The sequence below is a fragment of the Pongo abelii genome, chromosome 12, assembly GCF_028885655.2.
Source record: "Pongo abelii isolate AG06213 chromosome 12, NHGRI_mPonAbe1-v2.0_pri, whole genome shotgun sequence".
In the NCBI taxonomy this organism is placed as follows: domain Eukaryota; kingdom Metazoa; phylum Chordata; class Mammalia; order Primates; family Hominidae; genus Pongo; species Pongo abelii.
In genome coordinates this window covers 107,110,216-107,134,246 of record NC_071997.2, presented here as the reverse complement: position 1 = coordinate 107,134,246, position 24,031 = coordinate 107,110,216, and the positions used below count along the sequence as shown (strand labels likewise).

General features: G+C 41.7%; 1 protein-coding gene across 31 annotated transcripts in view; it reads right to left on the bottom strand.

Annotated features, from left to right (window-relative positions):
• Positions 1-23,557, bottom strand: part of DTNB (dystrobrevin beta) — a 298,344-nt gene extending 274,787 nt beyond the window's left edge. For 28 of the 31 annotated variants that reach the window (XR_010136317.1, XR_010136318.1, XR_008522471.1 and 25 more), the window contains exons 1-2: positions 23,368-23,557; positions 2,612-2,679 (exon numbers count right to left, since the gene is read on the bottom strand). Coding sequence is in view for 26 of the 31 variants with exons in the window: in XM_024242395.2 (XP_024098163.1) it covers positions 2,612-2,678 (67 nt within the window). In the remaining 5 variants the exon portion in view is untranslated. Of the gene's footprint in view, positions 1-2,611; positions 2,680-22,829; positions 22,942-22,969; positions 23,106-23,300 lie in introns of those variants that run through there. The other 3 variants (XM_054548260.2, XM_054548258.1, XM_054548259.1) reach the window with 3 other exon arrangements.
• Between the last annotated feature and the right edge of the window lie 474 nt (positions 23,558-24,031).

The window sequence follows — 24,031 nt, the reverse complement described above, 5'->3', positions numbered from 1 at the left end:
AATTCTTCCTGTGAAGAAATATAGGAGACTCAAGAAGTCATACTTACCAAACGTCTCCCAGACTGACTGTTATCCTTAAGTCAGAGGATGATAATTCATATGAGGTTTCTGTGTAAGAGTAGTAACATTCACAAAGAAGTAAACCCAGTTCTTGGCAGGACTACTTCAGATCTCTACCCCATCAGGCCTGCATGCCCACGTGTATTTACTTAAGGCACCCAAGCCTCTTCTTAGTATCAGGAATTACTGTGTTTGTGTATTTGGTTTCCCATTTTGTCTGCTTCCCTTTACTAACATGGAAGTTTCATGAAGTGAAGTCAGGGACTGTGTTTTGTTCTCCTCTGTAGCCCTAGCACCGAGAATAGTGCCTGGAGCATAGCAGATCCTCAATAAATGCACTAAAAGTTGAAAGGAAAAGATGACCCCTATGCTGAGTTTTGAAGGGTAGGCAGGAGCAGTGTGCCGGGTGGTGGGCAACAGTATTGTGCAAAGGCGGAAAGGCATGAAACCACATATCTGCAGGAAAGCCAATTCAGTATTGCCGGGAAGTAACATGCAAGGCATGTGATGGAAAAATTGGGAACTAGTGGGCAGAGCAAAAAAGGGGCCAGAAGGGCCTTGTTTGGCATTCTTAGGAGTGGGGTCTTTCCCAGTAAAGTGATGAGAAGCAAGTAAAGGAATGTAAGCAAAGAAGTAGCACAGATTTAGGCCAGGCACAGTGGCTCACGCCTGTAATCCCAGCACTTTGGGAGGCCAAGACAGGCAGATCACTTGAGGTCAGGAGTTTGAGACCAGCCCGGCCAACATGGTGAAACCCCATCTCTACTAAAAATACAAAAATTAGCTAGGCGCGGTGGCAGGCACCTGTAATCCCAGCTACTCACGAGGCTGAAGCATGACAATCACCCAGGAGGCGGAGGTTGCAGTGAGCCGAGATGGCGCCACAGCACTCCCGCCTGGGCGGCTGAGTGAGACTCCCTCTCAAAAAAAAATAATAATAATAATAAGTAGCACAGATTTAAATAGTTCAATCTCGTAGCTGATCATAGACAGCAGATTTGAGAGGGTCAAGACTGGAAGAAGGGATCAGGAAATTATTACTTTGGTTCAGAAAAGTACCAATGATTTAAAAAAATTAGTAATAAACACAACCATCCATATTAAGTATGTACTACTTACTTCATACTTAAGTATGTGAGTGTCAGGCATTGTGCCAAGTGCTTTATTCACATTATCTCATTTAATCTTCACAACAGTTCTATGAAGTCAATGCCATTCCTGCTTTATGCATGAGGAAACAGAGGCCCAGAGAGATTAAGTTAACTTGCCTAAGGTTATTCAGTCAGGAAGTGAGGCAGCCAAGATCCAAACTAAGCAGTCTAACTGCAAAGCTGGACTCAGAGCTGCTGTGGTGTGACGAACAGATTCAGACTCATGTACATAGTAAAACTCAGATGCCTTCTGATTTCTTTGGAGGTAGAAGGTGAGGTGGAGGGAAGTGACTCCAAGGTGTCTGGCTTGGATTACTAGCCATTAGAAGCTCCAAACTATAAAAGTCCTTAATGATCACCCAGTTGGGCTGCCTATCCAATGCCAAAATATCTTCTTCATCACCCCTAACAAATAGTTATCCAGCCTATGACTGACAGGACAACACACGGCTTAGCTGAGTCAAACTCTGCCTACCATTACCGAGACCCTAAAGATGTCAAATATGTTGAGAGTTGGGTCTTCTGAGACTTTTACCTACTGATTTTCATATTGCGATATGCAGAATTCTGGAATTCTGCAAGGACCTCAGAGGCTATCCCAGGCTGGCTCCCCTCTCCTGCTTCAACCAAGCACTACCAATCTTATAATACTCTTATGTTAAGGGTCCTTGTAAGATTTCACTGGGGGGAAAAAAAGAGTACAGTACTTTTGAAAGGTTTCATAATCACTGGTCCAGACCAATTACCCGTATTTCATGACAAAGGAATTTGAGGTCCAGCAAATGCAACCTTGAGTTGGTCAAGGTCACATGGTGATGGTCACATAGACAAGTAGTCACAGAGCAAAACAATCCTGCAAGGATTGGGAACCACCCCACTTCTCTCAGCCATCTTCTTCTCTCTGTTTGAACTGTATACAACGATGTAAATTTTAACAGAATATTTAAAGTTAAAAATACATCAAAATACACATTCACTCTTTTTATTTTCCAATAGCTCTAGGTGTTGCCCTAACACTCAGTCCTCTCTGTCTCAGAACTGGTATCTAGTGGAAGGTAATTTATATAATGTATTAATCATTAATCACCACCTGCAAAGTTCATGGTAACAATGGAGTTACAGCAAGAGATCTAAATTGACTGGCATGGTACAAAATCACAGACATTCTAGGTAACATTTCTCCCTTATTATTTATGGCCTTGTCTAAGAAAGCAAGTCAATTCTATTAAAATATATGTTTTGGCTTGGGGTCCTTCAACTCCGTGATTCTTTAACTCCCATTCTTCCCTCTGTAAAGCTTACAACATAAAAGTTGTAACTGATTGAAGCTATGACTTGACCAGAAAAAAAAAAAACCACACAAACATTCCCGCACATATGAACAAGGACTCAAGACTCACGCATTTCTATGAACAGCTGCCTCTTCTCTGCCATGGTCTTCCGCTTGTTCCCACTTTCCTCAATCATCCTAGAGACAAAGAAAGATATAATAAACCACTGTATAATTCGACAATTCAATCAAGTGCTAATCATTCTATTGTGAAGAGGGACCGGAAACCAAGTTGCAAATGCACATTTTAAGACAGTATCAGTAAAAATAAACTGGAAGCCTGATTCAGAAAAAGATAAACCACCGTCCTTTTATTTGATAGCTTCTAAAATATTAGTAAATCAATACTTATATGAGCTCATACACTTGCTTACTGTGCTAAAAATATGGGGCTGTCTTACTTCTAACTTTGATTATTTTCTCTGCAGAGTCCTGGATTAGTTGAGGTAACTTCCCATATCTCTACTGTTTTATATGGATAAACATGTTACAATTTAATTTGGAAAATAAATGTAATGAAAGGCTGTAATAAAGGACATAAGAACAGTTCGCTTATACATAAAATATACATGAATATTCAATTTCATATTAAAGAAATCAGGTATTAATCCCTGATATGGTTTGGCTGTGTCCCCATCCAATTCTCAACTTGAATTGTATCTCCCAGAATGTCCATGTGTTGTGGGAGAGAGGTAATTGAATCATGGGGGCCGGTCTTTCCCGTGCTATTCTCGTGACAGTTAATAAGTCTCATGAGATCTGATGGGTTTATCAGGGGTTTCCGCTTTTGCTTTTTCTACATTTTCTCTTGCTGCTGCCATGTAAAAAGTGCCTTTCACCTCCCACCATGATTCTGAGGCCTCCCCAGCCATGTGGCACTGTAAGTCCAATTAAAACTTTTTTTTAAAAAAAAAAAAAAAGAAAGAAAGAAAAGAAAAGAAAAGAAAACTGTTCAGAGCTTTCTTTCTTTCCTTTCTTTTTTCTTTTTTTTTTTTTTTGAGACAGAGTCTCACTCTGTAGTCCAGGCTGGAGTGCAGTAGTGCAATCTCAGCTTGCTGCAACCTCCGACTCCTGGGTTTAAGCAATTCTTGTGCCTCAGCCTCCTGAGTAGCTGGGATTACAGGCACGCGCCACCACGCCTGGCTAATTTTTGTATTTTTAGTAGAGATGGGGTTTCACCAGGTTAGCCAGGCTGGTCTCGAACTCCCAGTCTCAAGTGATCCACCTGCCTCAGCCTCCCAAAGTGCTGAGATTACAGGCATGAGCCACCACGCCCAGCCCTGTTCAGAGCTTTCTTCCAGACTCAGTGACCTGGGACCGGAGTGTGGGAAGAGGGCAGATGCGGTTCGTTCACCTGCTGTCTTAGACCTTCTCAATGTGCCTTTTACTCCTACTCTTGACAACTGCCTTCTGTATCTTTCCTTCACTTTCTTCTACTACAGATCATTTTTCTCCTTTTTTCCCCTCATCCTTCCACGTGTATCATCCTCCAGCTTAATCACCAAAACCCTACCAGGTAGATATAATGCCCATTTTACAAATGAGGAAACAAAAGTTCAGAAAAGACAAATTACTTAATCAAGGCTACAGGGACTGATAAGCGGCAGGGCCGAGAGATTCCAAAGCTCATGTTCTTTCCACCACACTGTGCTCCTTCCACTTTAAAGCAATGTAACTCCCTGCTCACAAAACAAACTTCTGAATTACTCTAGGTGAGCTCTGTCATAACACAACCACCTTTAGAGATTGGCCTAGTTCTCAACCAGGGACAATTTTGTCCCCATGGGACATTTAGCAATATCTACAGTCAGTTTTGGTTGTCACAACTGAGAAGGTGCTACTGGCATCTAGTAGACAGAGGTCAGGGACACTGCTAAACATTCTACAATGCACAGGAGAGTATTCACAACAAAGAATCATCCAGTCCAAAACAGCAATAGTGCTGAGGCTGAGAAACCCTGAGACAGACCACGTAACAGAATTTTAAAAATGGTAAACATTCGAAAACAGCCAGTATTAAATTTAGCCACTTGTTCAATATGATATTCAACAGCAAAAGAGTTGACATCCTGAATTCTAACAATAGTTTTCTTTAACTAGCCTTGAAACTCAACTTGTCACTCAATTTCTGCATCTTAAGTTCATTATTTGTCAAATGGACATAATGGGGATACGTTTTGGGAAGCAATGTGGAATAACAAAAGAATGAGTGTTTTAGTCAATTAAACTAAATTTCAAATACTAGCTCCAACACGTGGACCCTGGAAAAATTACTTAATCCTTCTGAATCTTGGATTCATCATGTGTAAAACTGTGATGCTCACAAGTACCTTCCTCATGGATTGTTGTGAAGACTCACAGCAAATGCCTAAAACAATTCCCAGCACACAGTCAGTGTTCCCTAAGTGTTAGAATGGACCAGCACACCAAACTGATGCTAAGAAAAGTCTGTTACTCAACAGGAGCCATAACACTGACATCATCTGTTGACTGAACAGGTGCAGCAGACCCTGCCTTCATTCTACCACCAGGCTATGCTAAGGTCTAACTGTCCAGTTTCTAGTTGCCAGCATCTGCATTTCTTTGCCTGAAGACAGACTGTGCTAAAAATTAGACCCAAGTTCCGACTGTGAAAGCAGGCAAATTACAAAGACTGAATTCACAGTCCTGACAAGATTCTTCTGAACCTTCCAGGCCAGAAGCGGCTTTCTTCCTCTTACTACAAGAGGGCGGTCTCCGCTGACTAAAAACTATGCAGAGGTCTCAGCTGGGATGCATGCCTCCAAAAATGCCTACCCTCCTGGAGATATGTGCCTACCTCCCTCACTGCTTCTAGGCTAACAACCAGGCATTGTCAGAATAGGGAGGTACTGGCCCTCCTTTTGATGAAAGCACTGATTCACCAACACAGTATGATATGATGAGATGTACTGGCAAGAAATGGAAGAACATACCTGGATCTTGAGAGTACTGAACTTGGTGGTCAAGGATAAGGCTGGCAAGGAAACGTCTGTTGATATGGGCCACTCTTCCATGACTCACAATTTAACGTTCCAAAAAGGGCATCTGGAGCCAGTACTAACATGCTACTAGAATGGCTCATTTAAGGTGGAAATAAATGTTTCCAATGATGTCTTAAAGGAAATAAATTGAAAATCCCGGAACTGCATGGCAAGGTATTAAGGAAGGAGTCAAGAGTGTCCGTATATCCCCTATCCCCTACCAGGTACACTGGCCTGACAGCACCTGAGGGCCTTCTCTAACCCCGATTCCATTTTGTTCCCTGCATGGCACGCCTGACATGTTGTAGATCTACCACCTCCTGAAAACAATCTTAACCAATAACTGAAAGAGATGGTATATAAATACTCCAACTACCTTTCCCCTGAAGGAGTATAACTCTAAGACACCAGTTTTACATTCGCTCCTGGAGTTTCTCAGTGGGAATACTGTGAAAAAAATCAGTACCTGGCTTGAAAACAAATCTTGTATTTGCAATCTTTGCTATCTTCCCTCTCCTATCTCACTTCCCACTCCCCCACTGGCTTTTCCAAGGATAACCTCCAAAATAAAATACTTGCATTTAAATCCTTGTCTACAAGTCAGCTACTGGGGGAATTAAGGCATTAAGTAGTTTCATTTCAAGCAATCTTATAATTCAGGGTACATAAAATCCAAATTAATGGGATACACAAAAACTGAGATTACTATAAACCATTTCCCTAGGCCCAGTCAAAGGTGACTCCATGCCAGTGCTTTAAGTATACTAATGCCTGTATCTTTGTAACTATGCTTTCAACAGTTCCATATCTAAGAAGGGCATATCTACTCCAATACCACAGCTGATGAGATACCCTTGCCATTCTGACATAATCTGGAAGACCAGTGCCACCGTGAATGTAAGGACATCTCACTACTTCCTTCCACTTGAACTCCTAGCATTCTGCCTATTCTTAGCCACACAATCTAGAGATAACCAGTATCATTACCTTCACACTAACTCTAATTTCAAACCCTGCCATTTACTTCCTCATAATCACGCTCATATCCACCCTCTTTTCCCATTTCCACTGCCAAAATCTTTGTCCACACTAATGCACAAATAAAATTCTATGACCTTGTGATCTCAGAACTCTCCACCCCTGTCTTCCTATAGTTCATCCTGTGGGCATACAGAGAAATCCAGTAGGCACGTTTACTGAAACATGTCTGATCTTCAGTGGGTCCGAATCACTGCTTCATTTCACCCAATTTAAAGAACCAGAACACAGCTTCAGTCTATAAAGACCAGGGTCCTAGCTATGCAAATGTAAGAAAAGTTTCTTAAATCTAAAAGGGTTGAAACTTGGCCAGGTGCAGTGGCTCACGCCTGTAATCCCAGCACTTTGGGAGGCCGAGGCAGGCGGATCACTTGAGGTCAAGAGTTCAAGACCAGCCTGGCCAACACGGTGAAACCCAGTCTCTACTAAAATACAAAAAAAATTAACTCGGTGAGGTGGTGCATGCCTGTAATGCCAGCTAATTGGGAGGCTGAGGCAGGTGAATCTTTTAAACTCAGGAGCCAGAGGTTGCACTGAGCCGAGATCATGCCACTGCACTCCAGCCTGGGCAACAGAGTGAGACTCCATCTCAAAAATAAATAAATGAAAGGGTTGAAACTGAAAGTTCCTAGAAAAGGCTGTTTAATATCCTCAGCCCAAAGCAAAACCAAATGAATGGGTTTGGAAAGCACAACCCATGAAATAAAAAAACAACAGATTGGATTTTATCAAAATTAACTGCCCCGCAAAAGATACTATTAAGTGAATGAAAAGACAGGCAACTGAGTGACAGAAAATATTTTCAAAACACATATCTGACGAAGTACTTGTATACAAATTATACAAAGAACACTGGGCACGGTGACTCACACCTGTAATCCCTACAGGATTTGGAAGGCTGAGGTGGGCAGATCACTTCAGCCCAGTAGTTCAAGACCAGCCTGGGCAACACGGCAAAAGCTCATCTCTACAAGAAAAATACAAAAACTGCCAGGCAGGCTGGTGCACACCTGTATTCCTGGCTACTCAGGAGGCTGAGGTGGGAAGGATCGCTTGTGCCCAGGAGTTCAAGGCTGCAGTGAACTGTGATCACACTACTGCACTCCAGCCCGGGTGACGGAGCGAAACCCTGTCTCAAACAAACAAACAAACAAACAAAACTCATAAAACTCAGTAACAAAACAAGACAACAGCTTAATCAAAAACAATCAAAAGATCTGAACAGAAATCTTACCAAAGAAGATACACAGATGGTAAATAAGCATATGAAAAGGTATTCAACAACATTTATTATTTGGAAATTACAAATTAAAACAACAAAATAACACTACATACCTACCAGAATGGTTAAAATAAAAAACAACTGACAATATCAAATGCTGACAAGGGCCGGGTACAGTGGCTCACACCTGTAATCCCAGCACTTTGGGAGGCCGAGGTGGGTGGATCACTTGAGGTCAGGAGTTCGAGACCAGCCTGGCTAACATGGCGAAACCCTGTCTCTACTAAAAGTACAAAAATGATCTGGGTGTGGTGGCACACACCTGTAGTCCCAGGTACTCAGGAGGCTGAGGCAGGAGAATTGGTTGAACCTGGGAGGCAGAGGTTGCAGTGTGCTGAAATCGCACCATTGCACTCCAGCCTGGGCAACAGAGTGAGACTCCATCTCAAAAAAAAAAGAAAAAAATGCTGACAAGGATGCAGAGGCAGCAGGAACTCTCATCATTGCTGATGGGAATGCACAAGCAGTCACGATGTGAGAAACCTGGCAGTTTCTTATAAAGCTAATCACAGTCTTACCATACGATCCAATAATTGCACTGCTATGTATTTGCTCAATTGAGCTGAAAATTTATGTCCACACACGACCTGCACCCAAATGTTTACAGCTTTATTCTTGATTGCCAAAAGCTGGAAGCAATGATGATGCCCTTCAATAGGTGAATGCATAAATAAACTGCAATACTTCATAAATGGAATATTGTCCAGCGATAAAAAGAACAAAGTATCAAGCCATCAAAAGACATGGGGGAACCTTAAATGCATAATGCTAAGTGAAAAAAGCCAGTGTGAAAAGGCTACATACTGTATGACTCCAATTTTATGACCTTCTACATAAAACAGAACTATAGAAACAGGAAAATGATCAGTGGTTGCCAGTTTGGGGGAAGCAGGTGGTGAACTGAGTAGGTGAAGCACAGGGCAATTTTTAGGGCAGAGAAACTATTCTGTATGATTCTGTAATGGTGGAAACATGACAGTATGTGTTTGTCAACACCGACAGAACTTTACTACACAAAGACTGAATCTTTATTTTTTAATCTTTTAACTTTTTATTTATGTATTTTGTACAGACAGGGTCTCATTATTGTTGTCTAGGCTGGTCTCGAACTCCTGGGCTCAAGCGATCATCCCACCCCTGCTCCTCTAAGTTTCGGGACTACAGGAGTGAGCCCCCACACCAGCCACAAAGAGTGAACCTTAACGCATGCAATTAAAAAAAAATCAGAGGATCCCAGAAAGAAATGCAGAATGTGATAAAGCAATCCAACAGTATTATATATGTATGAAATGACCTCACTGAAGAGGGTGGGGGAAAAGGTAGTGACAAGGTAGTGGAAGGACTGAGCACCACTATCAACCAACCAGAGCTAACTGACATCTACAGAACACTCTACCAACAATAATGAAATGTACATTCTTTTTAGGTGCACATCAAACATGTACCAAGAAAGACCAGATCTTGGGCCATAAAACAAACAGCAACAAATTCAAAAGAATTAAAAGATATCATACAGAGTATGTTATCTGACCATAATAGATTGAAACTAGAATTCACTAAAAGAAAGAGAAGTCAATGAAACTAAAAGCTAGTTCTTTGAAAAGATCAATAAAATTGATAAACCTCTAGCAAAACAGAGCAACAAAAAAAAGAGGGCATAAATTATCAATATTACTAATGAAAGAGGGGAAGTTATCACTATAGAACACATGAACATTAAAAGAAACACCATAGAAATACTACGAACAATTCTAATCTATACATATAACAACTCAGATAAAACTGACGAATTCCTCAAAATCTACAAATTGCCAGAACTCGCCCAGGGTGAAATAGATAACCAGAATAACCCTATAATTACTAAAGACATTGAATTTGTAGTTTTAAAAAAAACCTTCTGTGAAAGGAATCTGCAAGCCCAATTCTACAAGATCCCTTCCAGAAAACAAAAGACAAGGAAACACTTACCTACTCATTTTGTAGCCAGCATTACCTAGATAACAAAACCCAACAAAGGCAGAAAAAAAGGAAAACTACCAACCAATGTTCACGAACATTGTTCATTCATTTTCACTGCAAAAGTCTTCAATGAAATATTAGCAAATGAAGTCCACGAACGTATGAAAACTTACTACAAAACCACAGTAATAAAAAAAACAGTGTAGTACTGGCACAAGGATAGCAATAGGCATCAATGGAACAGACTGAGAGTCCAGAAATATATCCTTACACTTATGGTCATCTGATTTTCAACACAGGTACCAAGACAATTCAATAGAGAAAGGATAGTCTTTTCAACAAGTGGTGCTGGAATGAAACTGCAGTATATTCATACTAATCGTGGCATATACATACAATGGAATATTGTTCAGCCATAAAAAGGAATGAAGTACTGAAGCATGCTACAACACGGATGAACCTTGAAAACACTATGCTAAATGAAAGAAGCCAGTCATAGAAGACCATGTATTATATGATTCCAGTTCTATGAAATGTCCGGAATAGGTCAATCCATAGCAACAGAAAATTAATCATTGGTTTCCAGGGGTTTGTGGAGGGTTGACAGGGGGAAGGTGAATAGGGAGTAACTGCTAATGAGTACAGGGTTCTTTTTAGGGATGATGCAAATGTTCTGAAATTAATAGTGATGGTTGCACAACTCTAGAAATATACTAAAAACCACTGAATTGTCGGTTGAATTATATGGTATGTGAATTATATCTCAAATAAGTTAAACAGAAAAAAGGTATCTTACTATACATAACCCTTGGATAATCGTTTTCACTAAATATTATATTGCTAAGATTCACCCTGTTGTTCATTCTTTTTTTTAACGCTGTATAATTCCAAAACTGCATTTTAATCTACTCTCCTGCTGATGGAAATCTGAGTTGTTTCTAGTTTTGTTTTTTTCTATCATGGACAGTGTTGCTACAAACATTTTTGTACCTGTCTCTTGCAGCACAAGGTCAAGAGTTTATCTTGGGTGTGTATCTAAAAAAGGAATTGCCAAAATGTTTTTTAAAGTGCACCAAAGTACATTCCTGTCAGTGATATATCAGAGATCCTGTGAATTCACAATCTCTCCAACACTTGGTCCACCAGCTTTTCAAATTTTGCCAACAGCATGGATATATGACATCATCTCATTGTGGTCTTGATTGGTATTTCTTTGATCACTAATGAAGGTGCCCATCTCTAATACGTTTACTGGTCATATGCGTTTCCTTTTCTGTGAGGTGCCTGTTTATGTCTTCTGCAATTAAGCTTTTGTTACAGTAGTCTCAAAGTATCTTTTAATCTCCACATAAGGAAGGACTTTCTAAGCAAAAGTTTGCCTAAGTTAAACTACACTTAAATCTAAGTATCAAAACTCATGAGAAAGATGAAAAGACGAGTCACTAACTGGGAAAAGAGATCGGCAATACATATAACCAACAACTGGTATCCATGATATGCACAGAACTTAGGTCAAATTTTCTTACCGGTTTGTGTAAGATTAAGCAGGCGATTCACAGAAGAGGCAACAGAAATGGAAAACAAATACATAAAAAGTTGCACATAATAACTCAGGACTAAACTATAATACCTAAGGATCCACAGTTGGGGTAGAAAACCATAAAGGAATCCAAGGAAGGGATTACTATACAAATCAGGACAGTGACTGCTTTGGGAGGAAAGGAAGGGGCTATGACTGGGATGAGGTACATGGAGGAGCTTCTTTTTAAAAGGGTTGGCAGAATTCTATTTCTTCACCTGAGTGAAGATGACAGAAGCGTTTGCTCTACGATAATTCACTAAGCTATGATTTTTTTAGTATCTGTTTAATTCTGCAATACAAAATTTACAAAAATATAATTTACCCATCACACACGTCAAAGGAAAAAAATGAGTCTGAAAATACCATTTATATTGGCAAAAATGTGAGGTGACATGAATTCTCATATATTGCTGGTGAAAGCATAAATATAACAGCAAAAGCAGTATCTAGTAATATTAAAAATGGATATAGGCTGGGCACAGTGGCTCACACCTGTAATCCCAACATTTTGGGAGGCTGAGGCAGGTGGATTACCTAAGGTCAGGAGTTCGAGACCAGCCTGCCCTACACGGTGAAACCCTGTCTCTACTAAAAATACAAAAAATTAGCTGGGCATGGTGGCGGGCGCCTGTAGTCCCAGCTACTCGGGAGGCTGAGGCAGGAGAACTGCTTGAACCCAGGAGGTGGAGGTTGCAATGAGCTGAGATTGTGCCACTGCACTCCAGCCTGGGCGACAGAGCGAGACTCCGTCTCAAAAAAAAAAAAAAAAAAAAAAACACAAATGGATGTATCTAATTACCCAGAAATTCTCTTTTTACAACTATGTCCTAAGGAGACACATACAAGAATGCTTATGATGACATTGTTTCTAAACACAAAATCAGAAACAACCTAAATGTCCATCAACAGAAGAATGGGAAAATAAAATTATAGTATAGTCAATCACACAACAGAATAAAGCAGGGCTATATTTATCGAGATGGATCAATTTCACAATATTAAGTGAAAAAAGTTACAAGAGAATACATAAAAAATAAAATTATTTCCATAAAGCTTAATAACATGCATATTAACAGAAGCAGGACTGGGATTATGGTGAGGTGAACGAGGTACCTGGGGCACAAAATTTAAGGAAGCATCACTCTGGGGGTCATGCAAGCCCATGACTGAGGGGCTCCTTACATTGGGGACCTAGGTCCCTCCTCATCTCACCCTGGCCCTGGCCCTGGCCCTGGCCCTGAATATAACATACAAATATACAAATACATACACACACACACAGCAAAAGTATAAAGAAGTATATGGAAACGGTAATCATCAAATTCAGAAAAGAGAGTATCTCTGGGGATGGAAACAGAATCATGACTGCAGAGGTATACCAACTCCACTGGCTATATTTTCTTTCTTAGGCTGGGTTTTAGGTACAATATAGTCTTCTTTTTTTGTGCTCCATTTATTTAAGTGGAAATTTTTTTTAATTTTACTTTAAGTTCTGGGATACATGAGCAGAACGTGCAGGCTTGTTACATGGGTATACATGTGCCATGGTAGTTTGCTGCACCTATTGACCCGCCATCTAAGTTTTAAGCCCTGCATGCATGAGGTATTTGTCCTAATGTTCTCCCTCCCCCTGCCCCCCAACCCCCAACAGGCCCCTGTGTGTGTTGTTCCCTTCCCTGTATCCATGTGTTCTCACTGTTCAACTCCCACTTATGAGTGAGAACATGCGGTATTCTGTTTTCTGTTCCTGTGTTAGTTTGCTGAGAATGACGGCTTCCAGTTTCATCCATGTCCCTGCAAGGACATGAACTCATTCTTTTTTTATGGCTGCACAGTATTCGATGGTGTGTATGTGCCACATTTTCTTTATCCGTTCTATCATTAATGGGCATTTGGGTTGGTTCCAAGTCTTTGCTATTGTAAACAGTGCTGCAATAAACACAATGTGCATGTGTCTTTATAGTAGAATGATTTATAATCCTTTGGGTATATACCCAGTAATGGGATTGCTGGGTCAAATGTCACTTCTGGTTCTAGATCCTCGAGGAATCCCCACACTGTCTTCCACAATGGTGGAACAATATATTCTTTATGCTTTATATGTACTATTTTAGATCATCTACTTTTAGTAAATTCTCTGGTAAGTTTTATCCCGAGTGTTTTAGCGGGGGCGGGGGGAAGCAGGGAGCGCAGTTCTCCATATATTTTATTATTGAAACAGAGTATACCAAATACCATAAGCTCTGTATTTTTATCCAAATATACATGAACTCTCATGAACTCTATAATTTGGTACAATAGCCATCATTTCAAATCTTCAGCAACATGTTCTATATACTTGCTAATAAAGGATACATTTCAGCTTTACATCAAACTCAAATTATTTATCTATATATCATTTCAGCCACTGTTATCAAACAGGAAGAACAAGAGTTTATGACTTTTTGTCTTTTACTCCTAAACCTCAAAAGGAACTTCTAAAAATGTATTATTAACCTTAATAAAATTTTAAGGTACTGGATTATGACTGACAATCACTGAAAAACATCAATAAGTCTGTCTTTATATTCTGAATGCTTAGTTTTTAAATATCTCAATTTATAACATTAGCCCATAATATCATTAGTAAATACCTTCAGGTACAATGTACTCAACAGTGTATATAAATCCATATTTTAGATAGTATTTTTAGTAATTCTAAGCTATTTTTTATTACTGCTTCTTCGTCAATCTGATGAGATCACCATTGTTTTTATATTTTGCATTTGACTGACAAGTTCATAATATAAATAGAAGTATCCACTCTGTTTCTTTCTGGCTGTTCACGTGTATTTGCATTATTACTTCAATCTTCAGCGGACTCTGAAACTTCAATCTGCATTTTCTTTGCAGGAATCTTTGTGAGCCATCTGTCTATTTAGCAAGGTTCATTTTATTCAAATCAGGTAATATGATCTGGAAGACCACTAAACCCAGCAGAGGTGAACTAAAATATGTGCTAAAACAATATAAGCAAGTAAATAAGGAGGATCACAGTATCAGCCCCTCCAGGCGGTGGGGTTCCCTAGCTTACCGTACCTGACAGACATCATCAGACACACAGATGAAGTAAAGTGTCAACCTATGGGTCAAATACTGGTGAAACTTGATTGCTCATATTGTCTTGTAACACCCTGCCTAGAGGATCATTTTATATACCTCCCACTTTGGAGACTATTGTTCTTTTTAAAAGTAGGTGAGAGACAAGACTGTGCTGAGCTTGAGGAGATTTTCAGGATTAGGGGTGTTAGAAGTAGAAAGGAAACTAAGAGTCTAAGTGGTCAGGTAACTTGGCCTGAAGTTGCAAAGCTAGGAATCTGGAGTTTTGACGATGACGATGCTAAAGCGCTAGAGCTCATTTTCTTTCTACTGTGTCACATCGCCCCCTCCAGGGCAACATGAGGCCTCAAGGAATAAGGAAAGAATACAGGTCCCAAAACTGTGGTGCTGGATCAGACCTTAAATCATGGAGTTAAACAGGATCTGGAAGAGAGTGCAGCAAAATGTTTGGATCCTTGTTAGTTCTTACACTCTGTTCTATTCATAGAAAATAGAGTGTTTCACACCTGGACTACATCTACACACAGAAGTTATGTAACTCCCACAGTAAAGACTAAAGGAAAAGGAGAGAAGGCTTTGGAAGTGTCTCCAGGATGTCTCTGTACATGCCTCGGCATTAAATAGCCTTTATTTCCTTTGAATCTTTTTGTTAATTTCTTAACCCTTCCAGCTCTCAGCTACGTCAAAGCATCCAAGTATTGAAATTTCTTATGTAAGTTCACCACCTCCCACCATCTCCCTGTCAGTTTTTCTTTGGATGTCCATTTAATTAAGAAGTCAGTGAGGGGCCGGGCGCAGTGGCTCACGCCTGTAATCCCAGCACTTTGGGAGGCTGAGGTGGGCAGATCACGAGGTCAGGAGATGGAGACCATCCTGGCTAACACAATGAAACTTGGTCTCTAATAAAAATACAAAAAATTAGCCAGATATGGTGACATGCGCCTATAGTCCCAGCTACTTGGGAGGCTGAGGCAAGAGAATCCCTTGAACCCAGGAGGTGGAGGTTACAATGAGCTGAGATCGCGCCACTGCACTCCAGCCTGGATGACAGAGCGAGACTCCGTCTCAAAAAAAAAAAAAAAGAAGTTAGTGATGACTAAGACTTTCATTAACACTTAGTTATAACAAGCCAAACTTTATTGAAAGAGAACTTCCTTGCTTATTTCAGAAAAATTCTCAAATATCCTTCCTCTAATACTTTCTTTTCTCTTCTCTTTCAGATTAAAAAAAAAAAAAAAAAGGCCAGGGAAAATAAATGTTCATAAAACCTTAAAGATTTGCTTTTTACAAATCTGAGAGAGTTCTCTAGGTTCCAATAAAAAAATTCAGTAACTGCACTCCACTACAACAAAGAGTTCTGAGTAGCTGAATATAACCTCATAGGGCTGTGGTAACTCTTAAATAAATATCATGTAAAACATTTAGCACAATGGCCTCAAGTAAGAGCCCAATAAATGTTAACTACTATTATTGATATTATTATGTACTATTCAAATATAGTGAAGTTACAATGATATTTAGTCCAAACCTGATTACTACAGCATTTCAGTCCTATTTTAACTTATATATAATGTTAGTATACAAAAATTCAAGTTTAAAATGTGTTTTCTTTAAAGGTTGTGAGGTTTTTTGTTAAAAGTTAATTAACAAGTAAATCATATACATCTGTTTCTCTCAGTTACCTACAACTCAGAGAGGTCTGTCCTATTCTTGACATGTTAAAGAAGGGAAAAAATAATTTCAAGAAACGCCCCAAAAAAAGGCCTCCATAAAATTCAACACCCAATTAAAAACACTTACCAAGAACAGAAGAAAACTTCCTTAAATTGACAAAAGACATCTTCCAAAAACCAACAGTAAACATCATATCTAACAGTGAAACACTGGAAACATTACCACTCAGGAAAAAGATTAAAATGCCCATTATCATACTTATTCTTGTACTGGAAGGCTTAGGCAATGCCATAACAAAGAAAAAAGTCTTCGTATAAAGTTGAGAAAGGAGTTTGGTTAATTAAATCTTCCAGAAAGTGGCCAGTAAGTACACTCTTTGATGCATCCTCTCTGCTCTAAATACACAATAATGGATAAAATATTTTTTAACAGTTTTTTTTTAATTAGGCTCAAAAACAAGATAAACCTCTATTTGGAGAAACAGAATAGATACACAAAGTTGCAAGCAGGACTGAAGCTCTAGGCTTGCTGGATCCTGAGTCTAGAACCAGGTGTGCACTTCCTGCAGGTAGTAATAACAGAAAGCAAAGGAGGATGAAGAAACGGAGACACCTGGGCCAGATCCACTGCTCAAGGCCAGCAATGATGCTGGAGCTGAAAGGAAGCTAAAAAATACTGCTGCCAATCTCTGCCTAGAACTACAGTTTATCTAATACTCTAGGCTTAGGTAAGTGGGAAGATATAAACAGCCTCAGGACCATACTCTTATGAGAGGCTCGAAAATAGCCCAATTAACTCAAAGGGCAGGACCCTTGACCCACAATTATCATATCTGATTCTAGACTGAGGTCCAGTGGGTCAGCTGAAGCACCTGAAATATCACACCACACAGACGACAGTGGGCACAGAAGATAAGAAAACAAAATCAAAAGCACTCACTCTGAAAATGGGTCTGTAATTTGGCTGGGTGTGGTGGCTCATGCCTTTAATCCCAACACTTTGGGAGGCTGCGGCAGACGAATCACTTGAGGTCAGGAGTTCGAGACCAGCCTAGCCAACGTGGTGAAACCCTGTCTCTACTAAAAATACAAAAATTAGCCAGGCGTGGTGGCGGGCGCCTATAATCCCAGCTACTCGGGAGGCTGAGGCAGGAGAATCGCTTGAACCTGGGAGGCAGAGGTAGAGGCTGCAGTGAGCTGAGATTATGCCACTGTGCTCCACCCTAGGAGACAGAGCCAGACTCCACCTCAAAAAAAAAAAGAGTCTGTAATTCAAAACTTCACAACACATGAAGAGATACACTGCAAGAAAGACAGCCAACAAAACCAATGACTGAATATTATTCCAGGTGAAGTTTAACTTTACAGAACAGTCTGACAGACTTATTATATAAGTACATTTAGGGTACTTGGACATAAATTTTAAAAATTATTGGGAATGCAAATGGTACAGTCACTTTGAAAGATAATTTAATAGTTTCCTACAAAGCTTAATATATTCTTACCATTCGACCCAGCAATCACTCTCCTAGGTATTTTCCCAAGTGAGTTACAAATTTAATGTCTACACAAAAACCTGCACACGGATGTTTATAGCAGTTTTATTCAAAAATTGCCAAAAACTAGAAGCAACCAAGATGTCCTTCAGTACGTGAACAAATAAACAAACTGTGGTGCTTCCATAAAAAGGAATGTTATTATTCGGCACTAAAAAGAAATGAGCTGGCCGGATGCGGTGGCTCACACCTGTAATCCCAGCACTTTGGGAGGCCAAGGCAGGCGGATCATGAGGTCAGGAGATCGAGACCATCCTGGTTAACATGGTGAAACCCCATCTCTACTAAAAATACAAAAAATTAGCCGGGCATGGTGGCAGACGCCTGTAGTCCCAGCTACTCGGGAGGCTGAGGCAGGAGAATGGCGTGAATCCAGGAGGCAGAGCTTGCAGTGAGCCGAGATCGCGCCACTGCTCTCCAGCCTGGGCCACAGAGCGAGACTCAGTCTCAAAAAATAAAAATAAAAAAAAGAAATGAGCTATCAAGTCACAAAAAAGACTTAGAGGAAACTTAAATGCATATTGCTAAGCAAAAGAAGCCAATCTGAGTAGGCTCCATACTATATGATTCCAAATCTATGACATTTCCAACTCTGGAAAAGGTAAAACTATAGCCATGTAATGACATTTATTCTGTCTGTACTGTTGAGTATTTTACAAGTGAGCCACTTGCAGAGTTGTAGCATGCAGTCATGCCATGTAATGGCATTACATGTCATGCCATGTTAATGCTACATGACATTGTGCATTTGTCAAAACCCATAGAACTATACAATACAAAGAGTGAACTCTAAATCATGAACTTTAACAACAATGTATCAATATTAGTTTATCAATTATAATAAATGTAGCATACTAATGCAAGATGTTAATAATAGGAGAAACCATATGGGAAAGAGTGGGTATATGGAAACTCCATACTATTCAGCCACATTGGTCAAAATTGTGTTAATCTATTTTTATTCCATTATGTATATTGTTTTAAAAACTGTATTACTGACAATTGCACTTGAGTACATACACAAAAGAAATGGAAACAGAGACTTAGACATACAGATACCAATGTTCATAGCAGCACTCCTTGTAATGGCCAAAATGGGGAAACAACCCCAAATGTCCATCAATGAATGAATAAACAAAATGTGGTGTATTCATACCACGGAATATTATTCAGCCTTAAAAAGGAAATTTTGACACATGCTACAATATGAATAAACTTTAAGGACATTATACTAAGTGAAATCAGCCAGATACAAAAGGGCAAATATTGTAATGTTTCCATTCATATGAGGTACCTAGAGTAGTCGAATTCATAGAGACAGAAAATAGAATGGTGGCTGCCAGGGGCTGAGGTAAGAATGGGGAGGGGAGCTGGTGTTTAAGGGGTACAGAGTTTCAGTTGGGGATGATGAAAAAGCTCTGGAGACAGTGGTGATGTCTGTGCAACAATGTGAATGTATTTCATACTACAGAACTGTACACTTAAAAATGGTTAAAATTGTCATTTTTATGTTATGTGTATTTTACTATAATAAAAAAAGTTAAAGAGCGCTGAAAAACTGGTCATCCAAATTGAAAAAAAAAATTGTATCTCTTCATTATACCATACATAGAAATAAATTCCATATGGAAAGCAAAACTTTTTTAAACTTTTGGAAGAAAATATAAGAATATATAATTAACACCATCAGAGACAGAAAATTTTCTTAAACCAGATACACACCCAAAAAAAGACAAGCCATTTAAGGGAAATTTTTCATAAATATGACATTAAACTTAAATGGTATATACAACCAAATACATTGTTAACAAAGGGAAAGAAAAGCCTAGGGCTGGCAGGATGCATTTGCAACACACAGACCCATTGAAGAATCAGCATCTAAAGGAACTCAACTGTTCCTCAGCGAGTAAAAGGATACGTGCGCTGTGATGTAAGTCCACAACCAGGCCAGGTGCAGGGGCTCATGCCTGTAATCCCAACACTTTGGGAGGATCACTTGCTAGCCTGAGCAACATGGCGAGACTGCATCTCTACAAAAAATTTTAAAATTAGCCAGGCGTGGTGTAGTCCCAGCTACTTGGGAAAATCACTTGAGCCCTGGAGTGCCACTGCACTCCAGTCTGGGCAACAGAGGAAGACCCTATCGCAAAAAAAAAAAAAAAAAAAAAAAAAAAAAAGCCTACAACTGAATACACTAAGCAGTTAAAAATAAACGGATTAAATCCACAAGCAGCAACATGGTTATAGCCCCATCAATTATGAAATAAAATGCATACCTCTGACCCAGCAATTGTAGTTTTTCATTCACTGCAGCAACGGCCCTTAATGAGAATACTAAATAAACTACAATACATACTACATAAGAGATTGTGTAGTAGTTAAGAAGACTCAGGTTGATTCCTGTGTTCCAACATGAAAAGATCTCAAAATCATTCTGTTAGGGGAAAAAACTGCAGAACAATGTGTATGGTATGATGTCATTAATGCAGAGGAGAAAAAACTCTGCTCCTTTTTTATTCTGTATTACTTATATATACATGAAAATACATAGAGAATAGTCTGGAAAGACCAAAAAAAACTGATAACTTCTGTTTCTGTGACTAGGTCAAGGGGGCCTTTATTCTGTCTATACTGTTTGAGTATCAGACGAGTGTGTGTTCCCTATATATACATGAAAATACATAGAGAATAGTCTGGAAAGACCACAAAAACTGATAACTTGTAGTAGGTCAAGGGGGCCTTTATTCTGTCTGTACTGTTTGAGTATCTGAGAAGTGAGTGTGTGTTCTGAGCCACCTGCAGAGTTGCAGCACACAGTCACACAGAGTGTGCACTACACAACTCTAGCAGCTGACAGGCACAGGGACTCCAATGTGAATGGTGCTCCCTAAAGCTGGGCAGTATACAATCTACACAACTAGATGCCACAGCTCTGATGCTCGTGTAATTCGAAATCAATAAAAGGGAGTAGGGAAGATAGAGAATGGACTGCAAACCAGCATAAGGGAACATTCTGGGGCGATGGAAATTTCTTGATTGGAATGGTGGTTACAAAGCATACAGCAGTCCCCCCTCAGAAACAAACAATTTGTAAGTTTTAAGTTGTGTACCATTCTGAATAGCGTGATGAAATTTTGTGCCATCCCACTCTGTCCCATCTGGGATATGAACCATCCCTTTGTCCAGCATATCCACACTGCATAAGCCACCCTCTGGTTACTCACTTAGTAGCTGTCTCAATGATCAGATTGACTGTCATGGTATCACAGTGCTTGTGTTCAAGTGACCATTGTTTTACTTAATAATAAACCCTAAGTGCAAGAGTAGTGATGCTGGCAACTGGGATATGCCACAGAGAAGCCAAACATATGACTAAGAGAAGTCATTAATCTCTCATGGCACCTAATTTATAAGTTAAAACTTTATCCTAGGTACTTAAGTATAGGGAAAAAACAGTCTATATAGGGTTTGGAATTAGCTGTGGCTTCAGGCATCCACTGGTGCTCTTGGAACATACCCCTGAGGCTAATGGGGGGACTATTGTACACATTTTTCCCAAACTCATCTAATCGCACATGTGAAATCTGTGCATTTTATTGTGTCAACTATACGTCAAAAAGTTGGTTTTAAAATAAATATATAAACAAAATATCATTGAGAGAGCCTGGGATAAGGCACCCAATATTGTAGAACCTAGGCACCTCTCAACAAGAGACCTGCTGGCTGTACAGTCCTGAAACAGGAGAAATAAATTTACTTCTTCAAGGCTTCCTATACAATGCCAGATTTTTATTATTACTTATTTTTCACACGAAGAAACTAAGGCCCTGAGAGATTAATATAAAGACATAAAATAAACAATAAGTTGAAATTCTCTTGGTTCTGAGTCTAATTTTCTAACCATAGGTAGAAATTTGTCTCTCGGGCATAGTGGACATCCAAAAACTCTGCCAGCACTACCTTGACTGCACAACCCCTTTCAAAGGCAATTCCACTTATGCATGATAAAAATCCTCAGAGAACTCATAAAAGGTCAAGTTTTAATTTGGCAGACAAAGTAACCCAACAGGCACTGCAACCCAGGTTACTGAAACAGCAGCCTGGAGCTCCGGAGTTCAGAGATTCAACCAAGGCAGAGAACAGGTAGAATTCCAGCCCTTACAGAAAAGCAGAGGCACCAACAGCCTCGCACTACAGGTCTAAGACCCAAGAACCAGGACGAAAATGAAAAAGTGTTCTCTAGACAACACTACCCTCTTCCTTCTCAAGTGAGAGAAAAAGCCAATGGGAGAAGGAACAAAATGGGATGATCTCAAGCAACAGCCCAAGGAGCAAGCTCTTGACGGCCAACATGTAAGACACATGGGAAAGTGGTAGCATGGCCACAGAAACCAAGACCTCGCCGCCTTAGCCATCGCTTTAACGTGCCCAGACCTTAGAACCGGGGTTGCCTCGCATGGCAAAAGAAAAAAAAAAAAAAAAAAGAGGCAGAGAGAGAGAACTTGTGGAACGGGGGAAATCCAGCAACCTTCCCTAACACTACAGTGACTGACACTGCTCCATGGCAAATGTGGCCAAAACTTGCTTGTCCATTCATTCACGCAATAGACACTTATGGCTCAACCGCTGTGAGCCAGGCAACATTCTGAAGATTTAGCAGTCAATAGTCATGGAGCTTATTTCTAGTTGGGAAGGAAGGAAACTTCCTTTCTTTCCAAACGTCTTTTTTCCCCATCTAAGAGCTCCCTTTAAATGTTACCCGTAGGAGCCTTCAAAACTCTCCCAAATTTCTCCCATAGGCTTCTTCGACCTTTCTGCTTTATCCCCAAAACCACGCAATTTATGGCTCCAATTTCCCAATACTGGGAAAAGACAAAAGAGACCGAAAGTAAATAGGGCATGAGACATAAAATTCGACGCTCCTTTGTATTTTATGTGCATATCTTCACAGCCACACTGTTAGCACCTCAATAACATGACGGTGTTCCATACTATTTCGTGGCCCCAGTGCTGACTACGGGTCTCTACCCACGGTAGCTGGAAGGTCTTCCTAATCCCAAGGCCTGGCACGGGAATTTAAGGGCAAGTATTCGTTACCGGCATCCTCCTCTCGGGACACTTCTTTCCTGTCCAGGGTGACCTCCTGGACAGCTTCGCTATTAGGCGCCTCCGGAAACAGTGATTTGGGGTGATCTGAAATAAATACCCTTCCCTCTGCCAGGGCCTGCCCGCCTCACCTGCCCTCTGCCAGGACCTGCCTCACTCGCCCCTTCAGCACCTAACGCAGAGCCGCCTCCAGGCGAGCCGGGCTCGGGCAGCATCAGCCCGGCGCCGCGCCCCCGCTCGCGCCCGTGCCCCGGCGCGTTCCGGACCCCGAGACCCCTCCCGGCCCGGAATCCGCCGCATCCCCTCCGCCTGTCCCTCCGGGGCCAGCCGCGCCGTCCCACCTCGCAGCCGCGCGCGGTGCAGCGGCCCCGGCTCCCCGCGCCCTCCCCGCCTCCCGCAGCGCCGCACCCGCAGGCTCCCCGGGTCCCCAGTCCCGGCGCAGCGCGAGCTGCCGTCCCGCACCTCGCGGACGCGAGGCTCCAGCTCCGCTCGGCTCCCCACAGCCCGGGCGGCGGCCGCAGACCCCCACCTTGCTCACTTCCCCGCCGGAGCAGGGGTCGTCGGGAAGGTCTCCTGCGGCCTCACTCCTCCGCACGCTCCGGCCCGGCCCCCTGGGCTGAGGCAGCGGCGGCGCCCCAGGCCCCGGAGCCGCCCCCGCGGCGAACGTTCGCAGCGCCCGGCTCGCGCCGATTCCCCGCCCGGCACGCGCAGCGCCCGCCCCCGGCGCGAGGGCGGAGGGCGGAGGGCGGATGGGCGGGCGCGCGCCCAGCGCGAGCGCGCGGCCGGGGGCGTGGCTTCCGCGCGCGGGGAAGGGGCGGGAGCGGCCGAGCATCCCCCCCCTCCACCCCGCCCCCGCCGCCGCGCCCCGCCCCCCGGTCGTCGGCGGGTTCCGGGCAGGCGGGAAGCTGGCTCCCTCCAGGCTTCTCCCGCCCGCTGGCGCCGGGCCGGGTGCATTTCCATCCGCAGGTATCCTCCGGCGGGGTGCCCGGCCCGACGTGACTACCGGGCAAAGAATGCAAAGAGCCACCCCGTGAATCATTCTCCGCGCCTGGGGCACAAGCCTCTGCCCGAGTGACCCCCGTGAACTCTGCGAGCTAGCCCAGCCGCGGCGTGCGCCCCGCGCTGCACCAGGTGCCTGTCGGCGCACGATCACGGTCACGGCGCCTGGGCTCGAGGCGCCCCAAACTTAGCGG